Source organism: Ranitomeya imitator, chromosome 3 (genome assembly GCF_032444005.1).
Source record: "Ranitomeya imitator isolate aRanImi1 chromosome 3, aRanImi1.pri, whole genome shotgun sequence".
Lineage (NCBI taxonomy): Eukaryota > Metazoa > Chordata > Amphibia > Anura > Dendrobatidae > Ranitomeya > Ranitomeya imitator.
Genome location: NC_091284.1, coordinates 248,500,221 through 248,526,268, shown reverse-complemented (window position 1 = coordinate 248,526,268; position 26,048 = coordinate 248,500,221). Strand labels below are relative to the sequence as shown.

Below are 26,048 nucleotides of genomic sequence, written 5' to 3'. Positions count from 1 at the left end.
CCATGAGTTTACAGTTCAATGTGAACCTATGGGAACCAAAAATCGCTGTACACATGCTGCGGAAAAACTGCACGGAAACGCAGCGGTTTACATTCCGCAGCATGTCACTTCTTTCTGCGGATTCCGCAGCGGTTTTACAACTGCTCCAATAGAAAATCGCAGTTGTAAAACCGCAGTGAAATGCGCAGAAAAACCGCGGTAAATCCACGATAAATCGGCAGCGGTTTAGCACTGTGGATTTTTCAAATCCGCTGCGGAAAAATCCGCATAGGACCAGAATACGTGTGCACATACCGAAACCCTAACCCTAACCCTAACCCTAACCCTACTTCTTACCCCAACCTTAGTGAAAAAAAAAAAATTCTTTATTTTTTTTATTGTCCCTATCTATGGGGGTGACAAAGGGGGGGGGGTCATTTACTATTTTTTTATTTTGATCACTGAGATAGGTTATATCTCAGTGATCAAAATTCACTCTGGAACGAATCTGCCGGCCGGCAGATTCGGCGGGCGCACTGCACATGCGCCCGCCATTTTGGAAGATGGCGGCGCCCAGGAAAGAAGACGGACGGACCTCGGGCGGCCAGGTAAGTATAAGGGGGGGGGAGATCAGGGCACGGGGGGGGCGTCGGAGCACGGGGGGGGGGTGGATCGGATCATGGGGGTGGGGTGGATCGGAACACGGGAGGGAGGATTGGAGCACGGGGAAGGATTGGAGCACGGGGTGAGGGATCGCTGTGCGGGGGGGGTGGATCGGAGCACGGGGGGGTCGCTGTGTGCGGGGGGGGGGGGGATCGGAGTGCGGGGGGGTTTGATTGGAGCGCGGGGGGTGTGATTGGTGCACGGGGAAGCGGACAGGAGGACGGGGGAGCGGAGCACAGGACGGAGGGGAGCGGACCACAGATCGGGGGGCTGGGGGGGCGATCGGAGGAGTGGGGTGGGGGCACATTAGTATTTCCAGCCATGGCCGATGATATTGCAGCATCGGCCATGGCTGGATTGTAATATTTCACCAGTTTTTTAGGTGAAATATTACAAATCGCTCTGATTGGCAGTTTCACTTTCAACAGCCAATCAGAGCGATCGTAGCCACGAGGGGGTGAAGCCACCCCCCCTGGGCTAAACTACCACTCCCCCTGTCCCTGCAGATCGGGTGAAATGGGAGTTAACCCTTTCACCCGGCCTGCAGGGACGCGATCTTTCCATGACGCATATGCTGCGTCATGGGTCGGAATGGCACCGACTTTCATGACGCAGCGTATGCGTCAAAGGTCGGGAAGGGGTTAAGGGTATAGGTGTTTGGTGCTTTGTTTATTTGCATCTCTTGATTGTTCACCAGCCTTACACACGCTAATGTTAGTGCTTGTGTCTGATTTATATACAGTATATATATGATCCTGCTCACCCTGGCTGTCACCCACCCTTTCTGCTGTACCAGCATGTCTCCTCAATTTTTTCCCTCTGTTATAATGTTCATTGTACATTATATTTGTGAGATTTGTCTAATAAAATTAACTTTATTTTATTCGTTTGGCTTTCTTGTACTCTATTCTTTTGGTGTTCATATCTTTGGGAGTATTCCACTGGTCACTAGTTGTTTTAGTGAATTCACTCAGGGAGTGAGGTTAGTTTCCTCTCTTGGCCGCAGTGTTACTAATTGTTGATTTGATTACTGTTTAAAGTCTTCACTATACATGTTGGTGAAATTATTTGGGCAGCTAGCTCATGGATTTATGGCAACACAATTCAGGTGACTTGCTCATTTGCAGGACCTGCAATGCATGAATAAACTTGGGGTATTGCTACACATGTCTGTTTCAGGCAGGTATGATCTATAAAATGCATTACAGGGAACCTGTCAGCAGTTTTCGCCAATATAAGATAAGTCCACTGCCTTTCAGGGCTTATCTACAGCATTCTATAATGCTGTAGCTAAGGCCCCGGTCTCGCCTAAAAGATCGCTGTGCGCTTGACCCTCATCCCACTTCCTCCCCCAACCTCACCGCCACTCTTATCCCATCCCTAACCCACCTCTTCAATCTAGCTCTAACTTCTGGTACCTTCCCTTCTGCTTTCAAACTGTCATGCTATGACTGTCCTGGTGTGACACGACTTGGCGGGTGGTCGGTCACAAAACGGTGAAACACACAAGGGTACACCGGGGACACTTTAACAACGGTGGGCCCTGTCGGTAGGGATCGGGGAATGGGCACCTCCTGAACTCACCTGAGGCTGTGCCCTGATCTTGCTACCGTCCCTATACGGGTTCTTTCAAACCGTCGCCGACCAGGATACCTAGTCCCTCACTTGCCCTGCTCTAATCCCTATGTAGGGAACTGGCAGGTGAGAGCACTGGTCCCACCGCTGCACTAATACAACACTGGGAAAGTTACAAACAACAAAGGGACAAAGAAACAATAACACCACACTTGGCTTTCTCTGCTGCAATGCACCGCACAGCAGAGTAAGGCACCGGGAATAAGTATTCAGCTGTAGAACAACAGCACTCAGCAAGCTCCTATTCCGGCAAGGTTGGTATCCAAAGGACCTGTATAACCAACAGTCAGCTGATGCGCCAGGTGACCTTTTAAAGGAAGGTGGGAGTGGTCACCACTCACAACCGCAGAACAAGCTGCAATGCAATTACACCAGCGGCCACCGGGGAAAAACTGCATTAACCCCCGATGACCTGAAAGGAAAAAAGATTTTAATCTGAAGGAAACCAGATCTGCCACAGATCCAAACATGGATCGTGACACAAACATGCCACAATCACGCCTATCCTTAAAAAGCCAACCATCCATCCAACTATGTCCAGCTATTGCCCAATATCGCTGCTCCCATCTGCTTCCAAACTCCTGGAGCAGCACGTCCACGCTGAACTCTACTCCCACCTCTCATCTAACTTGCTCTTTGACAATCTACAATCTGGTTTCCACACCATCACTCAACTGAGACAGCCCTGACCAAAATTACTAACGACCTACTTACAGCCAAAGCTAACAGACAATACTCTACTCTATACTCCTCCTTCTAGACTTGTCCTCTGGTTTCAACACAGTTGACAACTGCCTCCTACTAGATAACCTCTCCTCCTTTGGCATCAAAGACCTCGCCCTATCCTGGATCTCCTCATACCTTTCCAACCGCACATTCAGCGTCTCCCACACTACCTCCTCATCCCACCCTCTCTCTGTTGGAGTCCCCCAAGGCTCTGTTCTCGAACTCTAACTCTTCTCAATCTATATCTCTATATCCACCCCTCCCTTCTCCCCTCTCCCATGTATAACTCTGAGGCTCTATTGACATTTCTTACCCACTCCAAACCAGCCACTACCGCCATGCAGCACTCAAAACATTCATACAAATCATCCCACCACCTGCTCCTTTTTTTTTTTTTTTTCCTTTTCCTTTTCTCCTACTAGTTGCAGGTGACCTCTTCACAAACCCTGGGCCTCCCTCCACCAGCATACATTACTCTCCTCCAGCTACATATGGAAACCCTGCTAATCTTATTAACATTCAGTGCATGCCTTCTCATATCGCTTTCCACTGTGCTCTCTGGAATGCACTCTGTGTGTAACAAACTAACTTACATTCATGATCTTTTCCTCTCTAATTCCCTTAACCTTTTGGCTATTAAAGAAACCTGGATCCACCACTCGGACACCACCGCCGCTTCCGCTCTCTCGTTTGGAGGGCTGAAATTTTCACATACCACCAGACCTGAGAACACAGGGTGGAGGTGTTGGTTTGCTCCTTTCATCACAATGTGCTTTCCAGCGGCCCTGCGCTTAGTAACCCGATGTTTACCCTGGTTACCAGTGGACTTCGCATAGTTGGTCGCTGGAGAGCTGTCTGTGTGACAGCTCTCCAGCGACCACACAGCGACGCTGCAGCGATCGGGATCGTTGTCTAGATCGCTGCAGCGTCACTAAATGTGACGGTACCTTAAGGGTACCTTCACACTAAACGATATCGCTAGCGATCCGTGACGTTGCAGCGTCCTGGCTAGCGATATCGTTCAGTTTGACACGCAGCAGCGATCAGAATCCTGCTGTGATGTCGTTGGTCGGGGCTAGAAGGCCAGAACTTTATTTGGTCGCTGGCTCTCCCGCTGACATCGCTGAATCGGCGTGTGTGACGCCGATTCAGCGATGTCTTCGCTGGTAACCAGGGTAAACATCGGGTTACTAAGCGCAGGGCCGCGCTTAGTAACCCGATGTTTACCCTGGTTACCATCCTAAAAGTAAAAAAAAAAAAACAACGGAAGGTAAGTATGAAGCGTTGTTTTTTTTTTTTTTTTTTTTTTTTACTTTTAGGATGGTAACCAGGGTAAACATCGGGTTACTAAGCGCGGCCCTGCGCTTAGTAACCCGATGTTTACCCTGGTTACCGGCATCGTTGGTCGCTGGAGAGCTGTCTGTGTGACAGCTCTCCAGCGACCAAACAGCGACGCTGCAGCGATCCGGATCGTTGTCTGGATCGCTGCAGCGTCGTTTAGTGTGAAGGTACCTTAAGGGTTTAATAAAACAACACTCGCAATGGCCCAGTGTGTTTATTAATCAACCCAAGGTACCTTATTTGATAAGGGTAACACACGCATGCAAAAAGCACTAATTGAGTGCCAAAACAAATAAATGGATAACCTTGGTTGCATAATTATCAGCAGATATCACAAAAAAGGAGCAGGGGTCAAATGGTGTGAAACATGAACAAATATATAAAATAGAACAGTCTCACCAATTGCCAAGGACCAGTAAAGTGGAGCCAAAACTTGCTGGAATGAAAGAATCCATCATGCCACAGCGTCGGGAGACAATACCCTGTCAATCCCTGTAGGGGCTATCAATAAAGCTGAATCCCCAAGCTCCCGCCCTTACAAGGGCAGTCCACATCTACCCCTAAAATATAACGTGCCCTGCACTCTCCCTATATCTGTGTCCCAACGCGTTTCTTTCAAGCTGGATCATCAGGGGACTAGCTTGCATGGGAGATAAAGTGCTACATGAAAAGACAGAGACCTGCCACCATCTATTGCTACACTGCAGAGTAGCATAGAGGGTGGCAGGTCTCTGCTACTTTCACACTAGCGTCGTACGAGGCACGTCGCAATGCGTCGTTTTGGAGAAAAAACGCATCCTGCAAAGTTGTCTGCAGGATGCGTTTTTTCCCCATAGACTAACATTAGCGACGCATTGCCACACGTCGCAACCGTGTTGTGGCGGACCGTCGAAACAAAAAAAAGTTGCAACTTTTTTTGTGCGTCGTGTCCGCCATTTCTGACCGCGCATACGTGGACTGAACTACGCCCACCCCTCCTCCCCGCAACTCGCAATGGGGCAGCGGATGCGTTGTAATAATGGATCAGCTGCCCCCGTTGTGCTGCGTTGTCACAGGATACGTCGGCCCGACGCACTGCGACGGGCCGACGCTAGTGTGAAAGTAGCCTAATCCGAACCTCACACCTCCATCTCCAAGACTTCTCTCGTGCTGCGCCAGCTCTCTGGAATGCACTTGCCCAGACGATCAGACTGATACCTAGCCCCGACCTATTCAAGTGTGATTTGAAAACCCATCTCTTCAAACAAGCCTACCACATCAACTACTCAGTAAACTATCTTTGCCCTGTTCCCTCCTTCCAAATATTACTCTGAATCTGCACCCTACTATTCATCTGTCTCCACACCCTCCATTGAATATTGCACTTAAACAAACGGGCTGATGACTGGATCATGCAGCTTTGTATGAAAATCCCTATTTATTATAATTGCCAGACCTGAAATAGCAATCACTTTTCACCTATTGTGTCCCCCCATTTCCTTGTAGATTGTAAGCATACGAGCAGGGACCTCACTCCTAATGTCACTGTTTAAATTGTCTTAACTCGTACCGAATTTATTGTTTGTACATATCCCCGCTTAATTGTAAAGTGCTGCGGAATATGTTGGGGCTATATAAATAAAAATTATTATTATTATTAATCTATACACTTGGCCTGGGACAACTCCTAAAGTCCCATGGATTCCAGTACCACCTTTATGCTGATGACACTCAGATCTACCTCTCTGGCCCAGATGTCACCTCTCTGCTGTCCTGAATGCCAGAGTGTCTATCAGCCATATCTTCCTTCTCTCACTTAATCAAACTCTTTGTGGACCAATCTGAACTCATAATCTTTCCTTCATCTCATAGATCTTCCTTACCTGACCTATCTATTGCAATTAACGACATAATGCTTTTCCCCCGTACCGGAAGTCCGCTGCCTCGGAAGAACCTTTGAACCTGCCCTGTCCTTCAAACCGCACATCCAAGCTCTTTCCACCTACTGTCGCCTCCAGCTCAAAAATATCTCCAGAATCCGTCCTTTCCTCAACTGTCAATCTACTAAAATTCTTGTGCATGCCCTAATCTCCCGCCTCGACTACTGCAACATCCTTTACTGTGGCCTGCCTGCTAACACCCTTGCACAGTCCAGTCCATCCTTAACTCTGCTGCCCGACTAATTCATCTCTCTCTTCGCTACTCCTCCACTTCCCCCCTCTGTGTCCCTCAGCGTATCCAGTTTAAATTACTAACACTGACCTACAAAGCCAGCCATAGCCTGTCTCCTCCATATATCTCTATATTCCCTCCCGTAATCTCTGGTCCTCCCAAGACCTTCTCTCCTCCACACTTATTCGCTCCTCACCCAACCGCCTCCAAGAATTCTCCCGAATATCCCCCATCCTCTGGAATTCTTTGCCCCAACACGTCCGACTATCGACTACATTCGGATCCTTCAGACGGAACCTGAAAATCCACCTCTTCAGGAAAGCCTACAGCTTGCACTGACCCCGCTGCCTCCTCACCGCTACCGCTTCACCAACACCGGAGCTCCTCCAACCCTCAACCTATTGTCTCCTTCCCCACCATCCTGTAGAATGTAAGCCTGCAAGGGCAGGGTCCTCGCCCCTCTATCAGTCTAATTGTTAGTTTGATTACTGTAAGTGAGATCTGTAATTTGTATGTAACCCCTTCTCATGTACAACACCATGAAATCAATGATGTAATCACCACCACCTCCCGGGGGGGAGCAGCTTGTTGGATGTGGCGGGTCCGGCGCATCCCATCTTCTTGCGATGCCGCCCTCCTGTTGCTTCATCGCACTCCTGCGCAAGAGTGCTTCTCTGCCCTGTAGAGGGCAGACCAATGTACTGCAGTGCGCAGGCACTGGGAAAGGTCAGAAAGGCCCAGCTCGTGCGCACTGCTGTACTTTGCTCTGCCCTCAACAGGGCAGAGAAGCACATTGGCAGGGCAGAGAAGCAGGAGCGCGATGCTGGGGAACGATGAAGCAACAGGAGGGCAGCATCGCAAGAAGATGGGAGGCGCCAGACCCGAACCTGCAACACCCATTGGACAGCAGTGGCCGAATCTTAGATGGGCCAAAACTGCTCACATGTTCGCTTTAAAGGCTGAATGAATTAACATTTGCACTTATATGAAACTCCTAAATTCTGATTTTCCAAACTGAGAGCCCATGCTGTTCTTTAAAAAAAATAAATAAAATCATGTTTCTAAATAAAATGCCCAATCGCTGGAATCAGACTAGTGTATGGTACACGATGTGAGAGCGTTGGATGTGATTTGCCAATAACACTCGGCTCCTGCTCCGAGAGCGTGAACTGAGTGTCATGCTACTGTGCTCTGATTAGCATGAGCGAATCACAGCACAGGTGCTGAGGAGATGGAGAAAGTTAATTTCTCAATCCTCCATGGTCTGACTCTGCATATATCGGACAGCACGGTGATGACATCAGATTGCAGTCGGATGATTCACATGTTTCAATAGACTTGTATGGGTGTGAGTGAGCAGAGGCTCGCTGCCAATTGCAGCATGGTGTGCTTGTTCTCTCATGTGGAATCAGTATGATAATCACAGATTTGAGCTGCCCCATAGTATAACACTGGGCAGAGTGCTATAGGATGTTTTGTCACATAGCACTTTGCCGTGTTTGGCTACTTTCACACTAGCGTTTTCTGCAATCCGTCACAATGCGTCGTTTTGCAGAAAAAACGCATCCTGCAAAAGTGCTTGCAGGATGCGTATTTTCCCCATAGACTTGTATTGACGACGCATTTGCAACGGATTGCCGCACGTCGCATCCGTCGAGCGACGGATGCGTTGTGCTTCTGCGGACCGTCGGGAGCAAAAAACGTTACATGACGTCCTGACGGACCTCTTTTTCCGACCGCGCATGCGCGGCCGGAACTCCGCCCCCATCTCCCCGCACCTTACAATGGGGCAGCGGATGCGCCGGAGAAATGCATCCGCTGCCTCCATTGTGCAATGCGCTAAACGCTAGCGTCGGAATCTCTTCCCGACGCATTGCGACGGGGAGATTCCGACGCTAGTGTGAAAGAAGCCTTATACAGTAGTCTGACCCCGGCCTAAATCCTGAGTTTTATAGTATGAATGGTGTAAATATGAACCAGTAATGCATCTTAGTACACATCACTTTGCCTAGACTACGGGCTTGGCTGCTGATTTTAAAATGTATAAATAATCCTTTGACTTTCAATATTTCAGGAAGAGCTGAAGGGACCATACCTTGAAAAGCTTCCGACTGTATTGGCAAGATATTCTAAGTTTTTGGGGGAAAGACACTGGTTTCTTGGGGACAAGGTAAATCTATTAGGTCATTTCTCTGGATAGTAAAGATGATTGCATGCCCATATAGTGTATACTTCTGTCTTGCTGATTAATTTATACATCATTTACATTTACTGCATTTGCATCTATCCCAAAGATTACTTTTGTTGACTTTCTGATGTATGATGTCCTGGATCAGCACCATGTATTGGATCCTACCTGCCTGCAAAAGTTCAAGAACCTGCAGGACTTCCATGCAAGATTTGAGGTACATTTTATATTTATGCCTCTAAATTACAGAACCGGCGGGTAGCCAAACATTGATCCTTTTTTTTCACACTTTGGTCAAGTACAAAATCTTATTTGCTTCATGGAGTTTACAAATGTCTGTCTTTTTGGTGCCAGGAACATTTATTTTTTCTTCCTTTGAAAGTATGTGACAGTCGGGAGATCATAGAACAATTTGTAGGAACAGCACGCCGCTTTACACAGTATTCTTAAATTATTTTTTACTTGTCCAATCCACTGTTCACACAACTTGCAATTGCACAACAGAAGGTAAAGGTACAATGGCAACATTTTTCAGTTTAAAAACTCTTGATTGGGCACGAGTGCTCGCTTTTTTTGTTTTTTGAAGCCACAGACTTGACGCCACTGTTTGAGGTTTTAATCCACCTATGGAGGATCAATGCTGGAATGTGTTTGCCAGGAGTGTGATAACATAAGGGAAATGTCCCTTGAGTTTCTGGCGATCTACTGCGATTGTACTGTAGTTTTGTGGTGTCGCTGACTAAAAATATAATTTCTCATCCGTCATCTGAAATCTTCTAACTGTTTCTGCACACAGTCTTTCAGTTGGATTCAGCATAAAGCAAATCAGAAAAACACTAAAAAACACTACAGGGGATGAACATGATTCATAGCAATGCCAAAATGACTTGCTGTGGATATTCAGTCTTTTGTCACTTTAAACCCCTTCATGACATACGCCGTACATGTAATGTGCATGTCGTGTTCCTCCCCTTTGAGGGCTCCGGCGCTGAGCCCATTTTTTTTTTTTTCCTGGCAACAGCTGACATGTGTCCCTATCAGCCGCTGGTGGAATCGCTCTCCGCATACTTCTGCATGCATTCTGCGTACCTATCTTTAACATTGGGTACGCAGGAAATGCGGATGTATGCGGATGCGTCGTTTTGACGCTCCCACCGTCCGCATAAAACGCAACTTGTTGAGTTCCTGTGCGGCTGGCGGCGCGTCAAAACGACGCATCTGCATGTCCTCCGTACCCAATGTTAAAGAAGGGTACGCAGGACGTATGCGGAAGTAGGCGGGGCTTAGCGGAGGACGTACACAGCCCTCCGCAAAGCCCGGGAACGCTAATGTGAACTTAGCCTTACATAGTCACTAGTGATGAGCGAATATACTCGAGATTTCCCGAGCCCGCTCGGGTGACCTCCGGGTATTTTTTAGTGCTCGGAGATTTAGTTTTTATTGCCGCAGCTGAATGATTTACATCTGTTAGCCAGCATAAGTACAAGTGGGGATTCCCTAGCAACCCCCACATGTATTTATGCTGGCTAGCAGATGTAAATCATTCAGCTGTGGTGCTAAAAACTAAATCTCTGAGCACTAAAAAATACTCGGAGGTCACTTGAGCGTGCTCGGGAAATCTCGAGTAACGAGTATATTCGCTCATCACTAATAGTCACTGTTACGGAACCACTCAGCACCCAGAATATGTTGTGCAGTTATATGTATGTTATGTATGTATAACAGGTTCCATGTGAGATGCATGTCCCTAATGCATCAACCCACAGGCTGCGCCCCTAGGCAGAGGGGACACGATATTCCCCTTTTGTCCTACCCCCCCCCCTTGTAATTCCCACAGTAAATATTAGCAGGCTCCGGCCACCTGCGGCTATTGTAATGTATGTCTGGCCTGCTGCTTTTCTATTGGCCTGCCCTCTGTATCTGTGTGATATATTCTGTGTCCTGTGAGTAAAGTTTTGTCAGACTGGATATACGTGGAGAAGCAGTGATCTTTTATATGCGCCCATGTAACCAAGCAATTCCAACCAGTGTCCTTCATTCAGACTCCAACCAAAGCAGAGTGGACCTCCTGAAACGCAGGGTGGTACTCAGAGGTACCCCAGCTTGGTAGACCCCGTTACACTGGTGGCAGACAGCGGGATATGATACCCTTTGTACAGCAGGAAAGGAATGAATGGAAAACAGCTACCAGAAGTTAAAGAGGACTACATTAAAAGATCTGGTGGAAGCCCGAGGGTTGATCGCCAGCAACAAAACAAAAGCGGATTTGATAGCAGCCATCATGGAACACGACAATGCAGCGCCCCCCAATGTGAACATGGAGGAGACTGAATTCCAGAGGGAGGTAAAGAACAGACTGGCGTTCTATGGCCCAAACCCTGCAGTAGAGATCATACGAGATGTGATGGCTGATGTGCGTACTCATCTGAAGGAAAAGATGGCCGAGCAGACCAGGATAGAGCTAGCCAAGATGGGGATGGCAGAGCGGAGAGAGGAGAGTCAGCGAGCAGTGGGAGCTCTGGCCTTCGACCAGGTACCTTCAACAGTAAGCCACAAAAAGATCCAGTATAATGCCTTCCGACAGTTGGGGGAGGCAGAGGAAGACATTGATCGCTTTCTACAGGACTTTGAGCGGCAGTGTGCCCTTCATCAAGAGAAGCCGGAGGAACGGGTTCAGATTCTGGCCAGCAAGCTGACAGGCCGGGCAGCGGACGCCTATCGCACGGTACCTGATGAGAACTGTATGGACTATGAGCGGATCAAAGAAGTGATCTTGACACGGTATGCGCTGACACCAGAGGCATACCGCCAAAAGTTCCGTGTACTTATAAAACGTGTAACCGATACCAACGCTGAATGGGCCTGTAAATTACGGCTGTCACTGCTACAGTGGGTACAAGGGAGCCAAGCAACCACTAAGGAGGACTTCCTCCAGCTCTTCTTGTTAGAACGATTCTTTAATGGACTAACCCCCCGAGACACAGGAATGGCTTCGGGACAGGCGGCCAACGACTCGTGAGGAAGCCGCTCGTCTGGCCGATGAACATCATGAGGCCAGGAGGCCTCAGTTGTCCGGATCAAAGATGGTCACTAGGGGTCCGCCCATGGACCTGGAGGGCCCCAAACCACCGCAACTAGGACCACAGTCACCAAGAAAACCATTGGTAACACATTATGCTGTAAAGGTCTAAAATCCTGCAGTGCTGAAGAAGGCACATGTGCAGGCCCATCTGAAGTCTGCCAATGAACACCTGGATGATTCTTTGAGTGATTGGAAGAAGGTGCTGCGTTCAGATGAGATAAAAATTGAGGTCTTAGGCAGTATTTCTTCCTCCAAACACAGCGAGTTGAGCTAATGCCAATGACCCAAAGATCACCGTTCCCACTGTCAAGCATGGAGGTGGAAACATTGTTTTGGGGGTGCTTCTCTGCACAGGACTACTTCACCGCATCAATAGGAGAATAGATGGAGCCATGTACTGTAAAATCCTGAGTGACAACCTCCTTCCCTCCGCCAGGACGTTAAAAATGGGTCGTGGCTGGATCTTCCAGCAACACAATTACTCAAACCATACAGCCAAGGCAACAAAGGAGTGGCTCAAAAAGAAACACATTAAGGTCATGGAGTGGCCTAGCCAGTCTCCAGACCTTAATCCCATAGAAAACTTACGAAGGGTGTTAAAGCTCTGAGTCGCCAAGCAAAAGCCTCACAATGTTAATGATTTTAGAGATGATCTGCAAGGAGAAGTGGACCAAAATTCCTCCTGACATGTGCACCAACCTCATCATCAACTACAAAAAAAATCTGACTGCTGTGCTTGCCAACAAGGGTTTTGCCACCAAGTAAGTCTTGTTTGCCAGAGGGATCAAATCCTTATTTCTCACTGCAAAATGCAAATAAATTTATATATTTTATACAATGTGATTTTCTGGATTTTATTTTTGATATTCTCTCAATGTTAAAATTAACCTACCCTTAAAATTGACAGTCTTTCAGTGGGCAAACTTACAAAATCAGCAAGGGATCAAATAATTATTTCCTTCACTGTATAAGGGAAGGGGAAATGGAAAGTCAGCTCACCACATCACGATGCGCCTCGTCTTGTAGAGTGGAATCGCACGGAGCCGTCCCAGTCTCAGACGTCAACAGCAAAATCAGAGTGGCTATTTATTTTACTATATTTATTTTTTTAATATATTTGATAATATAAAAAATATTTTTTTGCTTACAACAACTGTATTGGTTTGTCACTGGAGGTGGATTTTTTTTTTTTTCTTTTTGATTTTGCATTCAACAATATGGAAATGCACGTGCTTGCATGCAAACGATGAACATTTCTCATGAACCAAGGGTTTATACATTTAAAATTTCTGTACGATTGTGTTTTCGAAGTTACAGCAATTTTTCTGGGTAAAGTAGCAAGTGAATCGCCCTAAATAAAGTGAGTAAAATAACTTTTTTTTTTCTCCCTTCTTTCAGGCACTGCCAGCAATTGCTGCATACATGAAAACACCTCGCTTTAATAGAAACCGTATTAACGGCATAATGGCTTCATGGGCCAACAAATAAGCCCCAATTCATCAAAGGAGTTTCGCCAGAAAAGATGCAAAATTGTTGGTGTTTTTTACTGCCTGCTGATTTCATTATGCACATTGAAAGTCTAAAATGTTTGATTTTTCATATTTACCTGTAGTGTAAACCTCATGCACAATAAACACATGTTGACAATAATGTAAATTATGATGAGACTCCCAATAAATGCAGAAATGGAGAGAAGGCCTATTGCAAAAGATCTTATCCCCTTAAAAGTGAATAGTTTGGCAAAGTATGAGAAGAGTATATTTGGAAAGTCTTATGTTTGTGTTGTACAAATGTAGGATTGCTAGTTCCAATAGGTGGCAATAGAGTTCTAGTTCTCTTCCTCTCTGAAGAGACAATTTGTGTAATTAGCATATTTCCCAGAGGAGCATTGCGGCTTTAAGTCTCCTCATCGTGGCATGCTTAGCATGTGAATCTCCGCAAGGAGAAACGATACTTCTTGGATATCGGTCGGACGCCTCTCACACAGTCAAACCAGATCTCCACTTTGCACTGACGAGGGGCAGTACTCCGAAACAGTGTCAGCAAATTGAGATTCTGGTTTGGCAATTATCCTAAGTCATGTGGCAAGGCTCGTAAAAGGGTCGACATAGACTTTTAGGATCGCTACTTCCAATATGTGGCACTAGAGTATTGGTTCTCTTCCTCTCTGAAGAGACAATTTGCATAATGTACGAATGTTAACACCTTGATGTACTGTGCTTAATTAACCCCTTCGTGACTGAGCCAATTTGCAGCTTAATGACCAGGCCAATTTTTACAATTCTGACCACTGTCACTTTGAGGTTATAATTCTGGAACTCTTTAATGGATCCTGCTGATTCTGAGTTTTTTTTTTTGTGACATACTGTACTTCATGTTGGTGGTAAAAAATTTTGATATTACTTGCGTTTATTTATGAAAAAAACATATGGCAATTTTTTTTAAAATTTTGCAATATTCTAACTCTGAATTTTTGCGCAGTTAAATCAGAGAAGTCACACAAGATAACTAACATTTTCCATATGTCTACTTTACATCAGCACAATTTTTTTTTTGTTAGGAAGTTAAGGGTTCAAAGTTGACCAGCGATTTCTCAGTTTTACAACGATGTGAATACTTTTCTGCCCAATGATGACAGAAGTATTCTAGGAGTGATACCTTTATTGGCTAACCAGAAAATATGTTTGCAAGCTTTTAGAGCACAGTGGCTCCTTCTTCAGGCAAGATTACAAATAGTATTACAAATATATTTGTAATCTTACCTGAAGAAGGAACCACTGTGTTCTGAAAGCTTGCAAACATATTTTCTGGTTAGCCAATAAATGTATCACTCCTAGAATACTTCTGTCATCATTGGGCAGAAAAGTATTCACCTCGATTTTTCTGGCTAACACGGTACCACAATACAATTTGTTGTTGTGCATCAGTTTTACAACAAAATGTACAAAACTTTTTTTTTTTTTTAGGGACCATCTCATTTAAAGTCACTTTGAGGGGTGTACATGACAGAAAATATCCAAAAGTGACACCATTCTAAAAACTGCACCCCTCAAGGTGCTCAAAACCACATTCAAGAAGTTTATTAACCCCTTACATGCTTCACAGGAACTGAAGCAATGTGGAAGGAATAAATGAATTTTTATTTATTTTTTTATTTTTTTTACAAACCTATTACTTCAGCACCAATTTTTTTTATTTTCACAAGTGTAAAAAGAGAAAATGAACGCGAGGCCCGGCGTTACTTACTGCGCTGGGGTCACTTCCGGGGCGGCGCAGGGTACCTCTGGGTAAACCGGATGTTACCTTGCGCCGCACTATGAGGATAAAACAGGCGGGAAGTATGCATATCGCTGCTCAAATAACACCACTATGAGTGGAATAGAGCAGTCGGTGGAAGAAAGACCCGAAGGAGCGCCGTTCTTCGCAGAAAGAAAGGCCTACACAGTGCAGCAGTTCAGGATCCCAACGCAGCAGAGGCTCTGATGGATCCAGGAGGAAAACTGTGGTTCAAATGGAGGAGGCGTCCCCAAGACCAGAACCGGTATCTTCCTCACGTTAGGAGGGTAAGTGACCTTCGTGAAAGTGTATATTCTAATAGGGGTTTATTGTTTTCTTAGAGAAAGAAATGCCAGACGAAAACTAAGCATAGTGTGCCCGCTTTGCTCGGTAGATTTGCCAGATACATGGGTCAAAAAGCTCTGTGCTTTATGCATAGAGAACACCATTAGGGCTCATCTCCACTTGTGAGGAAAACGGACGAGTGCAATCCGATAAAAAATCGGATTGCACTCGGACCAATGTTAATCAATAGGTGACACTCCATTTGCGATTTTTTTTTTTTTTTTTTTTTTTTTCCCCCAGCCGAAATCAGACTGAGAAAAATGTGTCGGACGAGACTCGCCAATGCAAGTCAATGGGTGCGAGAAAAAAAACGCATGGAATACGGACCATCCGTATTCCATCCGTTTTTTACGGATACCTTACCATTCTGTGGCACAGAACACTGTAAATAGTCCTGTAAATGACTGTATAAAAATATTTGCAGAGAAAAAAAACGGATTGCATACGGATGTCATACGGATGTAAAAACGGATGATGCGATTAAAAATCGCATTACACTCGCATGACACTCGCATGACAATCGCACACGTTATATCAGTTTTTTCGGTCCGTAAATCGGACCGTTTTTTTCACACAAGTGGAGATGAGCCCTTAATGAGGAGACTCCGAGATTCACGTCTGAGCTTAAAGACTTAATTAAAACCCAAGTGGCAGAAGCACTAAAAAGCGTAAGAGGAAACTTAAAGAAAAAAACCCAGATTATAGTTCCAGCGATGAAGATAGCACGCATGATGATTCGGATAGCTCTACAGCCTCGGTGTCTTCCTCCGCATCTTCAGAAAGCAGCCGCAACTGTTTCCCAATCGAAGAAACGGATGTGTTGGTAAAAATGGTTAGGGCAACCATGGGTCTGGCAGACACTCGTTCTAAAAAAAAAATCTGTACAAGATCTTATGTTTAGTGGCCTGAACAAAAGAAACATAGTGTTTCCATTAAACGAAAAAATACAGGCCCTAATAAAGGAGTGGAAGAGGCCGGATAAAAAAGTATTGTTAACCCCTAAAAGGAAATACCCATTCGATGACCCAGCCTGTGCCTCATGGAAAGGCACCAAAATTAGATGTCGCTATTGCGAAGGCTTCTAAAAAATTCGCCCTGCCCTTTGAGGATATGGGAACCCTCAAGGATCCTATGGATAAGAAGGCTGACGTCTTCTTAAGGGTCCTAGGAAGCTGCCAGCGGGGGATTGAAACCTGGTATAGCTGCTACATGCACAGCTAGAGCGCTGATGGTTTGGTTGGATCACCTAGAAACTCAATTAAAAAATAAAACCCCAAGAGAGTCTATATTGGACTCCGTGTCAGCCATGAGAGGGGCTGCTGCATATTTAGCAGATGCTTCAATAGACTCAGTAAGGCTGACAGCAAGATCAGCTTCATTCTCAAATGCGGCCAGGAGAGCACTATGGCTGAAATGCTGGCCGGGTGACTTGCAAACTAAAGCTAAGCTATGTTCCATACCGTGCGAAGGTGAATTTTTGTTCGGACCCACCCTAGACGATGTCCTCGAGAAAGCGGTAGATAAAAAGAAAGCCTTTGCAGGATTTCCAAATCAATCCTATAGGCGGCCTTTTCGAGGGAGGAGATTCATGCAAAGACACCCCCCAAAAAAACAAAAAGAGGGGTGGGAAGACAAATTCAAAAGAGAAGGTTTCATGTTCAACAAACCGGATAATAAAAATCAGCCACAATGAGGGTGCGCCCCAGGTAGGAGGGAGACTGACCTACTTTCTTCAAACCTGGGAAAAAATTTCTGGAAGTGCTTGGACTTTAAACATAATAAAGACGGGCCTAAAGCTAATGTTTCACACAAGACCACACAATCAATTTGTGGTAACACCACAAAGGAAGTCTGAGGTCGAGCAACTGAGCATCCAGAAAGAAGTCCTCAGTCTTCTGGAAAAGAAAGTTATACAGGAAGTTCCACAACAGGAAGAGACAACGGGGTTCTATTCTCCGCTCTTTCTTCGAACGAAACCAGACAGAACTTTCAGGGTAATAATAAATTTGAGACAATTGAACAAATACCTGGTGATGGAGAAATTCTAAATGGAAACAATAAAATCATGTGTCAGATCCCTTCTCCCGTCTTGTTTCATGACTGTTATAGACCTAAAAGACACATATCATGTGCCAATCCATCCGGATTTCCAAAAGTACCTCAGAGTGGCGGTGATGATACAAGGGAAACTAAAACATTACCAATACGGAGCACTTCCGTTTGGTCTAGCCATTGCCCCGAGGGTGTTTACAAAATTAATGGCGGAAGTAATGGCCCACATAAGGGAACAAGATGTATTGATTGTCCCTTATCTGGATGACCTCCTAGTGATGGGCAGATCCCCTCTACATTGCAGTCAGCAACTGGACAGAGTGATGTTAGCCCTATCAAATCTAGGATGGTTATTGAACCTGGAAAATTCCAGGCTTATCCCATCACAAGTGCAACAGTACTTAGGGATAATAATAGACTCAACAAAACAAGAATGTCGTCTGCCGGAAATAAAGGTATCCAATATGATACGTCTAGTGGACCATTTGAGTCTCATTCCGCTGGTCACTTTAAGGAGAGCCATGTCCATACTGGGGTCAATGACCGCTTGTACCCCAGCAGTTCAGTGGGCTCAGAGCCACTCAAAGATCTCCAGCGGGAGATACTAGAGGCGGAATCCCGCGCAAGAGGAAATTTAGAGAAGCAATTAAAAATATCCTCTCGGACAAAAGCTTCGCTAGCTTGGTGGACGGATCCGTCCAATCTCAGAAGAGGGGTTCCATGGGTGTGGCCGGTTTCAGTAATCCTGACCACAGACGCAAGCCCTTGGGGGTGGGGAGCCCACCTAAAGTGTCAGATTGCCCAAGGTCCTTGGTCAAGGGAAGAGAAGGCCCTTACTTCAAACATGAAAGAGCTTTTAGCAGTACAGTACGCCGTCAATCACTTTTTAACATCCGTCCGTTCTCATCACGTGAGAGTACTGACAGACAACAGGGTGGTAGTAGCGTATTTAAATCACCAGGGGGGTACGAGGTCTTAATCCCTAATGAACGTAACAAATTCCATCCAGTCATGAGCAGAAGCCAACCTGTCCTCCCTGACAGCCCTTCACATCAAAGGGTCAGAAAATCAGACTGCAGATTTTTTGAGCAGAACACAATTAAAACAGGGGGAATGGGAGTTAAACACAGAAATATTAAACCGCATAGTGGATCAATGGGGGCCCCGGATATAGATTTATTCGCAAACAATCAAAACCGGAAAACGAAGGCCTTTTGCTCAATAGATCCACGGGAGAGTCCAGTGGCTCTAGACGAGTTGCTAATTCCCTGGAGTTTCCAACTAGCTTATGCTTTTCCTCCGATAGCTCTAATTCCCTTAGTCTTGAAGAAAATCAGGGCGGACAGAGCTAAAGTGATAATGATAGCCCCGTTCTGGCCGAAAAGAATATGGTTCCCATGGCTACACCTAATGTCCATAGCGGATCCGTGGGTCCTCCCAGATATCCCAGACCTTCTGCACCAAGGGCCGGTGAATCACCCACAAATAAAAAGTTTACATATGACGGCCTGGCTTTTGAAAGGGAACTTTTAACAAAAAGGGGGTTTTCTTCAAATTTAATTTCAACCCTACTAGCCAGTAGAAAACTACCAGAGCGTACGGCAAAGTCTGGAAAAAGTTCCTCTCCAGTTCGGGTGTTAGCCTAACAGAAGAAATCCCAATTCAGGAAGTTCTAGAATTTCTACAAAAAGGGTTAGAGAAAGGCTTGGCAACAAACACTCTGAAAGTTCAGATTGCAGCATTAGGTGCCCTTTATAACCAGGATTTGGCGGGGAATCACTGGGTAAAAAGGTTCATTAAAGCATTAACTAGGTCCAGACCAGTTATACATCTCACTGCACCTCCATGGGATCTGAACCTAGTCCTTTCGGCACTAACTAAAGCACCTTTCGAACCCTTATCTCAGGCTTCCTTAAAAATAATATCTCTGAAAACCTGTTTGTTGGTGGCCCTAACTTCAGCTCGCAGAATTAGTGATCTGCAGGCCTTGTCCGCTTACCCACCTCTAACCCAAATATTAGAAGACAGAGTGGTCCTTAGAACTGACCCATCCTACCTCCCCAAAGTGGCATCAAAATTCCACAGACCCCAGGAGATAGCTTTACCATCCTTTTCCCCAAATCCTAAAAACAGAAAAGAGGAAGTTCTACACACACTAGATGTGAAGAGATGCCTAACACAATATCAGCTACAAGGGAGTGTAGGAAAGGGAGGGCTCTGTTTGTCTGCTTTCAGGGACCAAATAAGGGTCACAAAGCATCGAAAACCACATTGGCGAGATGGGTAAGAGATGCCATCACGATGTCATATACCTCATCCGGGGAACAAGTTCCAGACACAGTTAAGGCTCATTCAACCAGGTCGGTGGCAACTTCTTGGGCAGAACGTGGTGGAGCATCGATTGATCAGATATGTAGAGCAGCCACTTGGTCTTCCCCCTCTACATTCTTCAAGCAGCTTGACCTATCTACCTCCTCAGACTTAACTTTTGGTAGAAGAGTTCTTGAGGCAGTAGTCCCACCCTAGATACCCATTCTTTGAAATTCTCTCCGTGGTGCCGTCATGGGGTAAGAGAATATCGTAGTTACATACCGATAACGGTATTTCTCTGATCCCATGACGGCACCCGTACATTCCCTCCCTTCACGTGTGGGTGTTCACACTACTAATGCTTTAAACCACGCGGTGTCGCAAAAAAAAAAAGTGTATGTGTGTGTGTATATATATATATATATATATATATATATATATATATATATATATATATATATATACTTTTTTTTTTTTTTGCGACACCGCGTGGTTTATATATATATATATATAATGTGTGTTATGATTTCTTGTGTATAAATAACCAATTAAGTTACAGCAGAAAGTCCTTGCAAGGCTCTGTAAACCAAACTGAGGTGGAGGAGAGGTCCCGCCTCTTTAACCTGTGGGTTTCCTGCCCATGAGGGCGGATCCCTCTCCGTGGTGCCGTCATGGGATCAGAGAAATACAGTTATCGGTAAGTAACTACGATTTTTTTTTTATTTTATTTATCCCTAATAAAGGAGAGGTTCATTTTGATCACTGATGGGGTCTATCACAGTGACCAAAATGAACCAATAGGAAAAAAACTTCCTATTGTTGCCGGGTGGCGGCTGGCAGATCTCGGCGGGCCCTTCGCATGTGCCCGCCATTTTCTTACTGGAAGAAGAAGCCAGCGGCCATGGGGGAAGCAGGAGGACCCAGGGACACCGAGAGACACTGGTAAGTATCGGGGGGATCGGGGAGCCCATTTCTCTGTCCTCTGATGTGCGATCACAGAAATTAAATGGCAAATCATGCCCGAATCATGTTCTCTGGGGTCTCTGCTACCCCCAACAGCCGAGACCCTGGAGAAAATCTGACTGCGGGGGGGGGGGGCGCTATACAGGTTTTTTTTTTTTTTTTTTTATCACCGCACAGTTAATTACCGGCGCTGTGGTTTAAGTACCCTTGACAACCGCCGTTAAACCGCGTGCCGGCGGTCGTTAAGGGGTTAAATGAAAGCTCAACCTAATCTGTTTAGGTTTCCAATTAGGGCACCTGCAACTGTAGTTTAAGAATTTTTCATTTTGGGATGTAACATTGATGGCCTATAGGTCATCAATAGTGATGAGCGAATATACTCGTTACTCGAGACTTCCCGAGCAAGCTCGGGTAACCTCCGATTATTTTGTAGTGCTCGGAGATTTAGTTTTCATCGCTGCAGCTGAATGATTGACATCTGTTAGCAGCATAAGTACATGTGGGGGTTGCCTGGTTGCTAGGGAATCCCCACATGTAATCAAGCTGGCTAAGAGATGTAAATCATTCAGCTGAGGGAAGGAAAACTAAATCTCCGAGCACTAAAAAATACTGGAAGGTCACCCAAGTGTGCTCGTGAAATCTCGAGTAACGAGTATATTCGCTCATCACTAGTCATCAACTGTAGTACTAAATATGCCCACATTAATAGTAGTTTCTCATTACTAAAAGGAATTATGGCCCTGTTCCCACTATGAACTTTTATTGTTTTCCACGTGTCAAAACCGTAGCATCTTACAGTTCCAGCAAAGTGGATGGTATTTCTAGAAATCTCATGCCCTCACTGTGCATCTTCTCTATGCTGCGTAAACTCACTTGTGATGGGTTTTTAACCCCTTAGCGACCGCCGATACGCCTTTTAACGGCGGCTGCTAAGGGTACTTAAACCACAGCGCCGTTAATTAACGGCGCTGTGGAAAAAGTAAATAGCACCCCCCAGAGTCAGATTTTCTCTGGGGTCTCGGCTGCTGGGGGTAGCCGAGACCGCAGAGAACATGATTCGGGGGGTTTTTAACCCACCCCGCATTTGCGATCGCCGGTAATTAACCGTTTACCCGCGGTCGCAAAAAAAAAAACGCAATCTTTTTAATTTCTCTATCCTCCGATGTGATCGCACATCGGAGGATAGAGAAAAGGGGTCCCAGGTAGCCCCCCAATACTTACCTATCTCCCCCGATGCTCCTCGTGGCTCCCGGTGGGCGCCGCCATCTTGAGAATGGCGGGCGCATGCGCAGTGCGCCCGCCGGCCGGCCCCGCGAGATTCTTTGGGGTCTCGGCTACCGGGGGTAGCCGAGACCCCAGAGAGCATGATCGGGGGTCGGTTTTAGCGACCCCTGTTTTGCGATCGCCGGTAATTAACTGTTTACCGGCGACCGCAAAAAAAAAAAAGCTAAGTGTAATTCTCTGTCCTCTGATGTGATCGCACATCAGAGGACAGAGAAATAGTGGGATTCGGGGACCCTATCATACTCACCTGTGTCCCTGGATCCTCCTGCTGCTCCTCCTGGCCGCCGGCATCTTCTGGGCAAAAGAAAATGGCGGGCGCATGTGCAGTGCACCCGCCATCTGTCTCGATCTGCCGGCCGGCAGGAGATGAGCAGTTGGGGCTAAAATTAGGGGTAGGGTTAGGGGTAGGGCTAGGGTTAGGGCTAAATTTAGGGTTAGGGTTGGCGCTAAATTTAGGGTTAGGCTTCTTTCACACTAACGTCGGTACGGGGCCGTCGCAATGCATCGGCCCGACATACCGACGCACGTTGTGAAAATTGTGCACAACGTGGGCAGCGGATGTAGTTTTTCAACGCATCCGCTGCCCAATCTATGTCCTGGGGAGGAGGGGGCGGAGTTACGGCCACGCATGCGCGGTCAGAAATGGTGGATGCGACGTACAAAAAAACGTTACATTGAACGTTTTTTTTGTGCTGACGGTCCGCCAAAACACTGATCCAGTGCACTACGGACGCGACGTGTGGCCATCCGTCACGATCCGTCGGCAATACAAGTCTATGGGCAAAAAACGCATCCTGCGGGCACATTTGCAGGATCCGTTTCTTGTCCAAAATGACCGATTGCGACGGATGCCAAACGACGCAAGTGTGAAAGTAGCCTTAGGGTTGGGGCTAAAGTTAGGGTTTGGATTAGGGTTGGTATTAGGGTTAGGGTTGGCATTAGGGTTATGCTTGGGATTAGGGTTAGGTTTGGGATTAGGGTTAAGGTTAGGGTTGTGATTAGGGGTGTATTGGGATTAGGGTTAGGTTTGAGGTTAGTGTTGAGATTAGGATTAGGGGTGTGTTGGATTTAGGGTTATGGTTAGGGTTGACATTAGGGTTGTGTTGGGGTAAGGGTTGGGATTATCGTTAGGGTTAGTGATTAGGATTATGGATCGGGTTGGGATTAGGGTTAGGGGTGTGTTAGAGTTGGGTTGGAGCTAGAATTGGGGGGTTTCCACTGTTTAGGTACATCAGGGGGTCTCCAAACACGACAGCCAATTTTGCGCTCAAAGCCAAATGGTGCTCCCTCCCTTCTGAGCTCTGCCGTGCGCCCAAACAGTGGGTTACCCCCACATATTTGGCATCAGCATACTCTGGATAAATTGGACAACAACTTCTGGGGTCCAATTTCTCTTGTTACCCTTGTGAAAATAAAAACTTGGGGGCTACAAAATCCTTTTTGTGGAAATATATATATATATGACTCTGCATTATAAACTTCTGTGAAGCACTTGGGCATTCAAAGTTCTCACCACACATCTATATAAGTTCCTTGGGTGATCTAGTTTCCAAAACGGGGTCACTTATGGGGGGTTACTACTGTTTAGGTACATCAGGGGCTCTGCAAACGCAACATAACGCCCACAGACCATTCTATCTAAGTCTGCATTCCAAAACGGCGCTCCTTCCCTTCCGAGCTCTGCCGTGCGCCCAAACAGTGGTTTACCCCCACATATGGGGCATCAGCATACTCAGGATAAATTGGACAACAACTTTAGTGGTCCAATTTCTCCTGTTACCCTTGTGAAAATAAAAACTTGGGGGCTACAATTTCTTTTTTGTGGAAAAAAAAAATATTTTTTATTTTCACGACTCTGCATTCTAAACTTCTGTGAAGCACTTGGGCATTCAAAGTTCTCACCACACATCTAGATAAGTTCCTTGTGGGGTCTAGTTTCCAAAATGGGGTCACTTGTGGGGGGTTACTACTGTTTAGGTACATCAGGGGCTCTGCAAACGCAACATAATGCCCGCAGACCACTCTATCAAAGTCTGCATTCCAAAACGGCGCTCCTTCACTTCCAAGCTCTGCGGTGCGCCCAAACAGTGGTTTACCCTCACATATGGGGTATCGACGTATTCAGGAGAAATCGCACAACAACGTTATAAACTTCTGTGAAGCACTTGGGGGTTCAAAGTGCTCACCACACATCTAGATAAGTTCCTTAAGGGGTCTAGTTTCCAAAATGGTGTCACTTGTGGGGGGTTTCCACTGTTTAGGCACATCAGGGGCTCTCTAAACGTGACATGGTGTCCGATCTCAATTCCAGCCAATTCTGCATTGAAAAAGTCAAACGGCGCTCCTTCACTTCCAAGTTCTGCGGTGCGCCCAAAAAGTGGTTTACCCCCACATATGGGGTATTGGCGTATTCAGGAGAAATTGCATAACAAAATTTATGGTTACATTTCTGTTTTTACACTTGTGAAAATAAAAAAAATGGTTCTGAATTAAGATGTTTGCAAAAAAAAGTTAAATGTTCATTTTTTCCTTCCACATTGTTTCAGTTCCTGTGAAGCACGTAAAGGGTTAATAAACTTCTTGAATGTGGTTTTGAGAACCTTGAGGGGTGTAGTTTTTAGAATGGTGTCACACTTCATTATTTTCTATCATATAGACCCCTCAAAATGACTTCACATGTGATGTGGTCCCTAAAAAAAAAAAATGGTGTTGTAAAAATGAAAAAAAATTGCTGGTCAACTTTTAACCCTTAACTCCCTAACAAAAAAAAAATTTTGTTTCCAAAATTGTGCTGATGTAAAGTAGACATGTGGGAAATGTTATTTATTAACTATTTTTTCGTGACATATCTCTCTGATTTAAGGGCATAAAAGGGCATAAAAATACAAAGTTTGAAAATTGCAAAATTTTAAAAATTTTCGCCATATTTCCGTTTTTTTCATAAATAATCGCAAGTAATATCGAAGAAATGTTACCACTAACATGAAGTACAATATGTCACGAAAAAACAATCTCAGAATCAGCGGGATCCATTGAAGCGTTCCAGAGTTATAACCTCATAAAGTGACAGTGGTCAGAATTGCAAAAATTGGCCCGGTCATTAAGTACCAAATTGGCTCTGTCACTAAGGGGTTAAAAAATGTTTGTCAAATACACAGCATGTTAAGTTCCCTTGCAGATATGCTGAGTTTTCAAATACGCACCTACATCTACTATATAATTGTCTAAGGGTCACTTCCGTCTTTCTGTCTGTCCCGGATATTCATTGGTCACGGCCTCTGTCTGTCATGGAATCCAAGTCGCTGATTGGTCGTGGCAAAACTCCCACGACGATTGCCACAACCAATCAGCGAGGGCCACAGTCCGGCGCTAAATATGGCCGCTGTTTCCTAACCGCAGTCAGTGCCCGCTCCATACTCCCCTCCAGTCATCCAGTCAGCCCTCACACAGGGTTATTGCCAGCGTTACCGGAGCGCGGTGTAACGCACAACATGACCATGTTGTTCTGGATGTGGCGATGCCAAGAATGTGTACTTTTTAAGGTTGGTTTTTTTTCATTAAAATATTTATTTATGGGTACAATATATATTTTTTAATTATTGTCAAAAATATTTTTACAATTTTTTTTGAAAAAAATTTCTTAGTCCCATTATGGGACTTTCACTTTTTGCAGTGTTATCGTTGTTAGAAAGCATTGCAATGCACGAGCATTGCAGTGCTTCATAAGCTGTCCACCCTGCAGACACAATTTAGTTAGATGACGTCGAAGAGGTGCCGATCGGAGGGCAGAGGGGGCTCTCTCCCTCTGCCTTCTAAATGCTGCAATCAAAAATCTATCACAGAATCTAGGGGGTTAAAGTGCCGGGAGCGGTTCAGGCACCGCTCTTGGCATTGAGTGCCCGGTGTAAGGCTACTTTCCCACTAGCGTCGTACGACTCACGTTGCAATGCGTCATTTTGCAGAAAAACGCATCCTGCAAAGTTGTCTGCAGGATGCGTTTTTTCTCCATAGGCTTGTATTAGCGACGCATTGCCACACGTTGCAACCGTCCTG

The 26,048-nt window shown here is 45.7% G+C and overlaps 1 protein-coding gene across 1 annotated transcript in view; it reads left to right on the top strand.

The window, feature by feature from the left end:
* Positions 1-13,421, top strand: part of LOC138669670 (glutathione S-transferase Mu 4-like) — a 197,839-nt gene extending 184,418 nt beyond the window's left edge. The window contains exons 7-9 of the mRNA XM_069756334.1: positions 8,570-8,665; positions 8,790-8,900; positions 13,164-13,421. Of these exons, the coding sequence (XP_069612435.1) occupies positions 8,570-8,665; positions 8,790-8,900; positions 13,164-13,253 (297 nt within the window). The 3' untranslated portion in view covers positions 13,254-13,421. The remainder of the gene's footprint in view (positions 1-8,569; positions 8,666-8,789; positions 8,901-13,163) is intronic.
* Positions 13,422-26,048: the final 12,627 nt, after the last annotated feature.